Below are 11181 nucleotides of genomic sequence, written 5' to 3' on the forward strand. Positions count from 1 at the left end.
TATGTGTATTCATAAAGAATAGAAAAGAAAGATCAATCTACTTTCAATGAAAGATTGTTAATAAAGGAGAGTTGAGAAGTTGCAAGCAGCAGAAAAATCACTGCAACAAATTAACACTATGAGAAAATTAGAACATAAAGAACACAAATATGAGTATCTGATCCCTCAATAACATAAAGAACTGTCCACCTCACAGCACTAGAAATCAAAAGATTGTACTCATAAGTAAAAGTGAAAATTGGGAATTGGGATCCAGCTGTTCCTCACAAACCTTCGCTTATTAATACTTACCTCAATTATGTCACGATCCAAATAGATGTGAGTGGCACCCACCCAAATTTCCTAGTGGGCGAACCATCTACTTAACCAAACGTTCAAACCATTCTCAAATTACCTAGCCAAATTAAACCATTCAAGGATATAACAAATAATAAAATCTTCAAATATCTAGTTTATAAAATCTCCAAATATCTAGTTTATCTACATATGACCGGGTATTCTACTTGTTTATTAATCGTAAAACTGGGATCAAAAGTTAAAAAAAAAAAAAAAAAAGACCGCTGAACGTTATTGTCAACTTTTAAGGACTACTAGTAGCTAGTTGAACTCATATTTAATTAGTTTGGTAATGTATATAAAGCATTCAAACCAAATAGGTGCTAACAATAAATTCTACTTCCTTTTCTTCCAAGAAATTCACTGGTATTCAGTCAAAGTCAAAGCATTTGTTTAAGAAATTAATTCATCCATGTACCGTTCTTTCAATGCACCTATACAACTATACTCGTTGGGTCTTTTCTTTATCTTTCTAAAACAGTCTTTTTAATCCGAAATATATGCCACCTTTGAAGGTAAGATGATGATCTGCCATATTCACAGAGAAGCAACTTTGAGGGTTCATATAAACTCATCCTTGAATCGGGAAAAAAACTATTGGCTGTACAACATTTTGTAATTTGATTAACAAATTAAGAACGACACCATAATTCCATATTTGCTATTGGTTATTAAGTGAGAGAAATTTTCGCCACTCCCTCCCCTTTGAGACAGAATAGGAAGTTCAAAGGGTATAAGTCAACACCTATATATATTCATAAAATATTAGTATATTAGCTTTTCGAAAATCACTAAATATTATATAGAAGATGTTCATAAATTTGTCTGAAATAATTGTAATAAAAATTACATGGTTTAAATAGGAATGTTGAATGATATGGGGTTGAGAGCTAGCTCACTTGGTGAGCTCCCTACCTTCCACTACAATTGAGGTGGAGCGTTCAAACTTCACAGTAGCATAGCATCTTTTTTCCTTCTCCCTCCCCCTTCTTGATATTAGAAATAAAATAATTAAAAAATATTCTATGGTATACAAAACTCAATTAAATGAAAATTCAGCTAAGCAAAGCAATATCGCGACTCGAGAGAAAACTAATGCAGTTAATCTCTAATAAAGTAACAATTAAAGGACGTGGTGCAACCGATGAGATTGCTCCTCACTTAATCACAGGTCTCGCGTTCGAGTCTTGGGTATCGAAATTTTTTTGGTAAGGAGCGCTTCCCACGAATGGGACCCTACGCTGCACGAATCCCAATATAATCGGGCTCCAATGCAGATACGTACCGAACACCGGGCAAAATCTTTTTAAAAAAATCTATAATAAAGTGCAACAATTGTTCTGTGTCTTCTAAATGAATATTCCTTAAGACAAAAGTCGTGTTCCTCGTTCAGTTGCCAAATACGCAAAAGAACCACTAATCGGGAATGGCAGCATCTAAAACGTGGCACTTCTCATTATTTTCTTACCCCTTTTTTTTACTTTTCCACTTAACATATCAAATGAAAATTACGGAATAATTTTTTTTTTCTTATTTTACTCTTAATATTAGTTACTCATTTTTCAAATCATTTTTTCTTTTCAGTTCATTAAGATTATTACCCTAATTAATATGGCTATAATGAGAAAAAACATGCAATTCATTTAAGAAGTCACATTTTTCTTTACTGATTTTTAAGTGAAAACCCACAATTAGTTAGTAAATAAAAACCATCAAAACCACATACAATTGTAATGCTTATAGAGTTGACCCCTGCTGTGACGATGCTTAGAGGACAAATCTCTCGAGTATTTCCATCTTCAAAATATTGTTTACTAGTTTCATTTCTAAATTAAACTCCTTGGCAGGCCAGTCAGTCAAAGTCAATGCTTTTATTTAAGAAATTAAATCAAGTACGCCTGAAAAATGCCGGTGCCTTTGCTGACTTTCCATGCGTTTCTTGAATTTATATCTTCTAAAAGATGTTCATTGAAATTTATAAAAAATAAAACATATCTGCCCTTAATTTGTACTTTTGTTCTGACACTCCACTCGGTGATCTGAGTCCACAATTTAAATTTTGTGGTTTAATAAGCTATCCTCCTTCCAGTTATTTTTTGAAAAAAGAAGAAATGGTAAGCCCTATCTCAATTGAGATGACACTGCAACCACTAATAAAGTATCTAATAGCTTTTCGAATAATTTTGATTGACTCATATTGATTAAAAAACTACTTTATGACATGAACAACGTGACCTAAAAAGAAATAAGGTAGACCACGCATCCGTATTGCTATAATATTTCATTATTTTAAAAAAAGAAAAAAGAAAATAGAAAGAACTCCAGATCAATTTGCTGAACGTCTACATCTCAAAAATTCATGGTATTAAACTCTCGATCAGTAGCGGAGCCAGAATATATGTTAAAGAGTGTTAAAAAACATAATTGCGTTGCTATCCAAGTTCGAACTCACAACTTTAGGCAAATTTAGCAACCCCTTCACCACTGTGCTAAACCATCAGCTTGTGTTAAGGGATTTCAACAATTATATACATATTTATAAAACCAAAATTTTCCTAATCTATCCAATATAATTTTTCTGCGAAGGGGTGTCGCTTGAAACCGACCCCTTGACACCCCTCTGGCAAGGATAGCTCCGCCCCTGCTTCCGGTGATTCACCGTGGATTATAACAAGGTAAGTTTTTGACGAAACACTAGAGATCGACCTCCAACTTGTAACTCAAATAAATAAACTGACGGTGTGAATGATTCTATTTGTGCAAATTACATAAGAGCGCGAAATAATATATTAGTATTTGTGATCGTCGAATTGTTTGAAAAACGACAAATACCGTAATATAAATAAGCAATTACGGTTTATAACATGGGACAAAAATATTACTCCCTCTGTCACAATTTATGTGATACATTTTTTTCTTTTAGTATGTCTAAAAAAGAATGATACATTTATATCTTTAAAAATAATTTGACTTGAAATTTTTCCTTTCACTCTTAATGAGATGATTTACAACTACATACATATCTTTGACTTATCTTAGATCACAAATTTTAAAAGTCTTCATTTCTTTCTTAAATTTTATATCTAGTCAAATTATATCACATGAGTCGGGACGGAGGGAGTACTAGCTTTTTTATAATCAACTATGCAAAATTATGCAATTTAAATAGTACTGATTATATATAAGATGGGACATGAAAAACATTATCTTTTTGATAATCAAACATGCACTCCGAAAGATACGAAGAAAATAAAAACAGAAAGGTGAATCTTAACCACGGACCACAGTGGAGTGAATCGGAAATGACATGAAAAAGGTAGTCATGGATTACAATGGTTGAATAACATTTCATTAATGAGTACACAAGAAGTTTTAATAATATAAAATTTTATAATTTACCTTGATTAGTTAGTACAGATAGTATATTTACTATTCTCTCAATTTATTATTGGATTATAACAAATTAATAGTATGATTTAACTAAACACTCAATATAGGTAAGTATTTTTCGATAGTGGTCAGTGTCTGACTGAAGAAAATTTCCTTTTTTCGTTCTAACCGCGTTGATGTGAACTTCCAAATTTCCAAACAAGAACGAAAAAAGAAAAAGAAAAAAAAAACAGAAAAATCGAAATAAAAAAGGAGACGCAAAAAAGGAAAATAAATAGTGACGAAAGAAAGTGATATTATTTGGACCAATAGAGAAGTGGTGGACCATTCAAATGCTTTGTCAGTACTTGTCCTTTTATGATGCACTGCTAAAGGCATTTTTGTATGAAAGTGTGGGAAAGAGTGGTGGAAATGAGGGTGAGGAGATGTGTGTCTATTTCGGAAGAAACTGAGTTTGGTTTCGTGGGAAGCGGACTCATTACGAGCCATTCGTATTGTAAGGAGATTGGTGGAGCGGTATAGGGAGCGGAAGAGGAACTTGCACGCATGGTATTCGTTGACGCAGAAAAGGCCTCCGACGAGGTGCGAGAGGTCTATGGAGATGCTTGGAGGTAAAGGTGTACTGTGGTGTACGTTAGAGCGATAAGGACATGTATGATGGAGCTAAGACCGGGTAAGGACGGTGAGGAGGAGACTCGGAGCAACCGCTGTTGCGATGGGGTTGCGTCGGGGTCGACTCTTGGCGTTTCTATTCGCCTTGGTGATGGATGAATTGACGCGACAAATATAAGGTGAGGTGCCTTGGTGTATGTTGTTCGCGAGATGACATAGTCACGATTGATGAGACTCGCGACGGAGTTAACGATAAGGTGGAGAGTGGAGACGGACGTTGGAGTCTAAAGGATTTAAATTGAGTAGGACGAGACGAGAACTTGGAGTGCGGGTTCGGTGGTGTACCGCGTGAGGGGATGAGGAGTGAGGCTTGGTACCCGGCCATTCAAAAGAAAGGAAGTTTCGAAATACCTTGGAGTGCATGTATACGGGAAGATGGGGATATCGACGACGATGTTTCGCATCGTATTGGTGCGAGGTGGATGAAATGGAGACTCGCGCCGGATGTCTTTGTGTGATAAGAAAGTGCTTCCAAAACTTAAAAGGCAAATTCTACAAAGTGGTGGTTAGACGCGAGCTTTATTGTACGGAGCGGAGTGTTGGCGGTCGAAATGCCACGTTCGGAAGATGAAAGTCGCGAGAAATGCGAATCTTGCGGTGGATGTGTGGGCACGCGGAGAGATAGAATTAGGAATGAAGATATCAGAGACAAGGTGGGAGTGGCGTCGGTGGAGGACGAATGCGGGAACGAGGGCGAGATGGTTTGGACATGTGAAGAGGAGAGACGGAGATCTTTGTAGTGCGGAGGTGTGAGAGGTTGGCTATGGATGGTTTCGGGCGAGGGTAAGGGAGGCGAAGAAGTATTGGGGAGAGTGATTAGACGGGATATGGCACGGTTTCGGCTCACCAGGGACATGACCTTAGATAGGAGGTTGTGGAGGACTGATTAGGATAGAGGCTAGGTGGCTTACCCTTTCACCTTAGTAGTTGCGGTTTCGCTCATTTGTTTATTACCTTTGGTTTATGCATCGATTCTTGCTTATATTTGTTGGTAGTTGGTACTTTGATTATTTTATTTATATATAGTAGTTAATGCTCCTTTATGCCGGTGGTCTGCAATGACTTTCTCGCTTTTGGTATTCGTGTTATCATATTGTTTTCGATATCTTGGTTTTCTATCACCTTTTGTCTTGTTTTCCTCTTATCTTCTATCTCTCTGCTCTCTTGGTAACGGGTCTTTCGGAAAGCAATGGCCCCCTACCTTTCAAGGTGGGGGTTAGTCTGCGTACTGTTTCCTATTTTCAGGATTACATGGTGGGATTATAGTGGGCTTGTTGTTGTTGTTGTTGTTGTTGCTAAAGGCATTTTTGTACCGCAACTTCTACTCTCTCTCCGTCCCAAAAAAATTATCTTTTTTTAATTTGACATAAAATTTAAAAGATAAAAGAAGATTTTTGAAATATATAATCTAAAATAAATTTTAGATATTTATATGATTATAAATTATCTTATAAAATTAAATTATTTCTAAATATAATTTTTTTAAACAGATTAAAAAAGAAGAAGGATAATCTTATTGGGAAAGAGCGAGTATTATTCAATCTTTTTCTTCTTTTGCTAGTGTACATGTAACATGTAAGCAGGGGCAGGTATAGAAATATTTTAATTTTCTCCGTAACTAATATTCAACAATTTTATCTCGTTTTCCACGACACTGAACATATCTTTGTCTCTTCGTTGCTCTGTTTCCTTGCACCATCTTCAAACATTCCCTTCATTTTCTTCTTCTTATTACTTTTCTCCTTCTTTTTTCATGGTGTACAAATAAAGGGATTTTTTTTTTTTTTTTTTTAAGTTGGGAATCAAAGAATATTGAGAACACATATAGATTATATTCAAAAGAAGATTCAGTTGAGAAGAAAAAAGGTGCACCTTTTATTCTTTTTTAATTCTTCTTTTTGTTTTCCTGTTATTATTCTGCTAGGATCTTGGTCTATCTAATACTATTTGATTTATCTTTCTCTGTTTCGCTGTGTATAGTTCATTTTGTTGCTTACTTGTCATACTACTGTATTTTTCCTTCTTTGTTAGATTATCTTGTGTTGAAATCAGATGATAAATCAACTTTCTTTTTTCACAAAAAGGAGTTTATTTGTTGCTTTTTAATTATTGTTAGGTGTCTAAAACGGTATCTGCTAAGCTGTCTACTTTTTATGTAAATTGAGTTATTATTTTTAATTTATGTTTGTGGGTGTTTTTTGTTCCTTCAGAAATCAATAGTTTTGTGAAACAAGGATTGGCTTCTATCTCTTACATGTCTTAGGTCAACTTTGATGGCCACCATGATTTGCAAGTATAACAGTTTCTGAAAAGCTTAACAGAATTTGTTGGCCTTTAGTTTTGAAGTGGGGTCACATTAATTAAAAAAATTAAACAAATCCATGTCCTAAAATGATTTGTGGAAGTATAGGAAAAATTGTCAAAGATTCTGCAGAAAGTACCTCAAGGTTGATTCAGATTCTTCTTGTTTCTCAATCTTGAGTTGGCTTTTGATAAGAGAACTTTAGGATATTCTGTGACATCTTCAGCAAAAGGGGTCTTTTGTTATGGTTAAGTTATCTATATCCTCAAAGATTCCTCTGTACAATCTTCTCCAACAAAAGATGGTTTATTTTCTTGCTTTGACTGTTAACTCTCTTTGGTTTTCTATTAATTTTGAACGTTAAAAAGCAAATAGTGACCGGATGAGTCTGATAATAGGCAAAGCTTGAAAGCTGTTCCCGTCTCTGTCAGGGAAGATGCCAACCATCTCTCCTTTCTACAAACACTTATACTATTACTGTTTTTTTTTTTTTTACAAGTATTTGTTGTTTCTCCATAACTTAATATAAAAGATTCTCCCTTTTGACAACTGCCTGCTTTAGTTACTTTACAAACACTTCCTCTGGGCAGAGTCTCCTTTCTTATATACTGTATAAATACTTTTCTTTTGAGTTGAGTATATGATGTCTCTTAAGTAGTGTGCCCTGTCTTGATACCTCTCTGGTGGGTGAATCTTGAATTGATTGACGATAAAGAGTGCTTTATCTCTCTGTTTCATTTTTTGTTGATTGGTCTAGTGTCCTCAAGAAGATTATGTTATTCACAGAGTTTATCTTTGTATTTTAATGTATGTTAGCTGGTGAAATGGAAGCTTTTAAAATGTTGTTGACTTGACTGGGTTTTTCTCTGATATGACAGTAAAGTAAAGTCAGGTCTGCTCCATTTGCTTTTTCATTTTGCTGCTGAATTGCAGTATCTTATCATTTTATGTAGTAGATTTTTGAAGTTTGCTTTATAGTGTTCCACTGTGAGAATATTCCCTAATGATGATATTAATGTTGTTTTGCAGTTTTCACGTACTTGACTGGATTTGCTCAATCTTCCCTCTTGAATTGATTCAGAACTATCCTAATTATACTCCATGAGTAACCTCAAGCTTGGGGTTGAAGTTGTTGGTGCCCACAATCTTTTGTCTAAAGATGGGCAAGGCTCTTCTAGTCCCTTTGTAGAGCTTCACTTTGATGGCCAAAAATTTCGCACCACAATCAAAGAAAGAGATCTGGACCCTGCTTGGAATGAAACTTTCTATTTCAACATTTCTGATCCTCATGACTTGTCCAGCCTCACACTTGAAGCTCTTGTTTACAACAACAACAAATCAAGCCATTCTAAATCATCCCTTGGGATGGTCAAGATCAATGGATCATCCTTTGTTCCATACTCAGATGCTGTTGTTTTGCATTACCCTTTGGAGAAGGCAGGCATTTTCTCACGTGCTAGGGGAGAGCTTGGCCTGAAAGTCTTTGTAACTGATGATCCATCGGTTAGGGTATCAAACTCATATCCTGCAACAGATTCTTCATCATATATCAGTTCCCTTTCAAGCCCAAGTGATGAACGTACACAACATGTTCCGGATTTCATCTCTGAACCAGTCGCTAATGGTAAAAAAGGGTCTAGGCGCACATTCCACCACCTGCCAAATGCAAAGCACCAACAACAAGAGCCTTATTCTTCCTTTGCAGATTCCCATCAACCGACAAGGTTTGGGTCTGATCAGATGAAATCTACCTCTCAGGGGCCGAAAATAGTGCAGATGTACTCAGGTTCATCTTCACAGCAGCCAGTTGAATATTCACTGAAAGAGACGAGCCCTGTCCTTGGAGGAGGGCGTATAGTGGGGGGCCGAGTTATTCGAGGTGGCAGAACATCCGGCACATATGACCTTGTTGAGCCTATGCAATTCCTGTTTGTAAGAGTCGTGAAAGCACAAGATTTGCCTTCTAAAGATATCACAGGAAGTCTTGACCCTTATGTTGAAGTAAGAGTTGGGAACTACAAAGGAGTCACACAACACTTTGAGAAAACTCAAAGTCCAGAATGGAATACGGTGTTTGCTTTTGCTAAAGAAAGAATGCAGTCATCCGTTTTGGATGTTGTGGTTAAAGACAAGGATATGTTGAAAGATGACTTTGTTGGGATTGTTCGAGTTGATCTGCATGAAGTTCCAACCCGAGTTGCTCCAGATAGTCCATTGGCTCCAGAGTGGTATCGCTTGGAAAACAAGAAAGGGGAGAAAAAGAAGGGGGAACTGATGCTCGCTGTGTGGATTGGTACACAAGCTGATGAAGCATTTCCTGATGCTTACCATACAGATGTAGCTAGTCCAATAAATATGTCGGTGCCGTCCACGCAAATCCGCGGGAAAGTGTACCATTCTCCTAGGCTGTGGTATGTTCGTGTCAATGTTATTGAAGCACAAGACTTAGTTCTATCAGAGAAAAATCGTTTTCCTGATGTCTATGTGAAGGCTCGGATTGGTAACCAGGTGCTGAGGACTAAACCAATTAGATCTCAAACAATGAATGCTATGTGGAATGAGGAACTGATGTTTGTTGCTGCTGAACCGTTTGAAGAACATTTGATACTTTCAGTTGAGGATCGTGTTGCTTCCAACAAAGATGAGGCCCTGGGAGTGGTCATTATACCATTAATCACTGTTGAAAGGCGAGCAGATGATCGATTTGTTCGATCAAGATGGTATAACCTCCAAGAACCAGGTTCAGTTGAGATTGAAGAGCCAAAGAAGAAAGATAAGTTCTCCAGTAGGGTCCATCTTCGTGTATCACTGGATGGAGGATACCATGTACTTGATGAGTCAACTCATCATAGTAGCGATCTCCGACCAACAATAAAGCAGCTGTGGAAGCCATCAATTGGTATCTTGGAATTAGGTATCCTGAATGTTGATGGACTACACCCATCAAAAACAAGAGATGGAAGGGGTACAACAGATACGTATTGTGTGGCCAAGTATGGTCACAAGTGGGTGCGGACCAGGACAGTTATTGACAGCTTAAATCCAAAGTTTAATGAGCAATACACTTGGGAAGTCTATGATCCAGCTACTGTTCTGACAGTTGGGGTGTTTGACAATGGACAGCTTGAAGAAAAAGGCTCAAATGGCAAAAGAGACATGAGAATTGGGAAGGTTCGCATTCGGGTCTCAACACTTGAAACTGATCGAGTATACACACATACTTATCCATTGCTTGTCCTTCACCCGTCGGGTGTGAAGAAGATGGGAGAACTGCATCTTGCCATACGATTTTCATGTACATCAATGGTCAACATGATGTTTCAATACTCTAAACCGCTTTTACCAAAAATGCATTATGTGAAGCCATTGTCTGTAGCACAGCAAGATATTCTACGACATCAAGCTGTAAATATTGTTGCTGCGCGGCTAAGCCGTGCAGAACCTCCTCTCAGAAAAGAAGTGGTTGAATACATGAGTGATGCAGATGCGCACCTGTGGAGCATGAGGCGCAGCAAAGCAAACTTTTTCAGGCTGATATCCGTCTTTAGTGGATTATTCTCTGTTGGGAAATGGTTCGGAGATGTATGCATGTGGAAGAATCCTATCACGACATCATTAGTACATGTTCTCTTCCTTATGCTTGTCTGTTTCCCAGAATTAATCCTTCCAACAGTGTTTCTGTACATGTGCCTAATAGGGCTTTGGAACTATCGGTACCGGCCGAGGTACCCTCCTCATATGAACACAAGAATATCACATGCTGATTCAACACATCCTGATGAGCTTGATGAGGAATTCGACACGTTTCCTACATCACGGAGTTCAGAACTTGTTAGGATGAGGTATGATCGTCTGAGAAGTCTGGCTGGTCGAATTCAGACAGTAGTAGGAGATGTGGCCACGCAAGGTGAGCGAATCCAGGCACTGCTTAGCTGGCGAGACCCCCGTGCCACTGTACTATTTATTTTATTCTGCCTGGTCGCTGCCATTGTGTTGTATGCAACACCTTTTCAGGTGCTTGCTGTCCTGTCTGGATTTTATGCGATGAGGCATCCCAGGTTCCGCCACAAATTGCCATCAGCACCCCTAAATTTCTTCCGCCGACTTCCAGCCAAGACTGATAGTATGCTATAGGTTGCTGGTGTTATGTGGAAAGTTTTCTGAAATCTGATTTTAATCATTGCCAACAACAACAACAACATACCCAGTGAAATCCCTCAAGGAAAATTTTGTCATATTGCCAAGGAGTTGAACAAATTTCAGGAACCTGAAAGTAAGACCGGGAAACCAAAGAAATGTTCAAAGTTTGATTTGTTTCTATATGTTGTGCAGTAAGTTAGTTGCATTCTTAGAACATTTTGCAGCTTTGCCAAGGCTCATGGAATGTAATTGAATTAGGGAAAGGTACTGAGAATCACATGTGTCTGTATATCAAATGTGTACTGTTTATTTTCTATTAAGTGCATACAATCCAGTTGATA

The 11181-nt window shown here is 37.4% G+C and overlaps 1 protein-coding gene and 1 pseudogene across 1 annotated transcript; one reads left to right on the top strand and one right to left on the bottom strand.

Annotated features, from left to right (window-relative positions):
• The first annotated feature begins 6142 nt into the window (after nucleotides 1-6142).
• Nucleotides 6143-10890, top strand: LOC132063930 (FT-interacting protein 3-like). The gene is made up of 2 exons (XM_059456706.1): nucleotides 6143-6264; nucleotides 7730-10890. The coding sequence occupies exon 2, from the start codon at nucleotides 7802-7804 to the stop codon at nucleotides 10832-10834; it is 3033 nt and encodes a 1010-aa protein (XP_059312689.1). The 5' UTR covers nucleotides 6143-6264; nucleotides 7730-7801; the 3' UTR covers nucleotides 10835-10890.
• Nucleotides 7063-7166, bottom strand: LOC132065867 (U6atac minor spliceosomal RNA; annotated as a pseudogene).
• Nucleotides 10891-11181: the final 291 nt, after the last annotated feature.

Source organism: Lycium ferocissimum, chromosome 7 (genome assembly GCF_029784015.1).
Source record: "Lycium ferocissimum isolate CSIRO_LF1 chromosome 7, AGI_CSIRO_Lferr_CH_V1, whole genome shotgun sequence".
NCBI lineage: Eukaryota > Viridiplantae > Streptophyta > Magnoliopsida > Solanales > Solanaceae > Lycium > Lycium ferocissimum.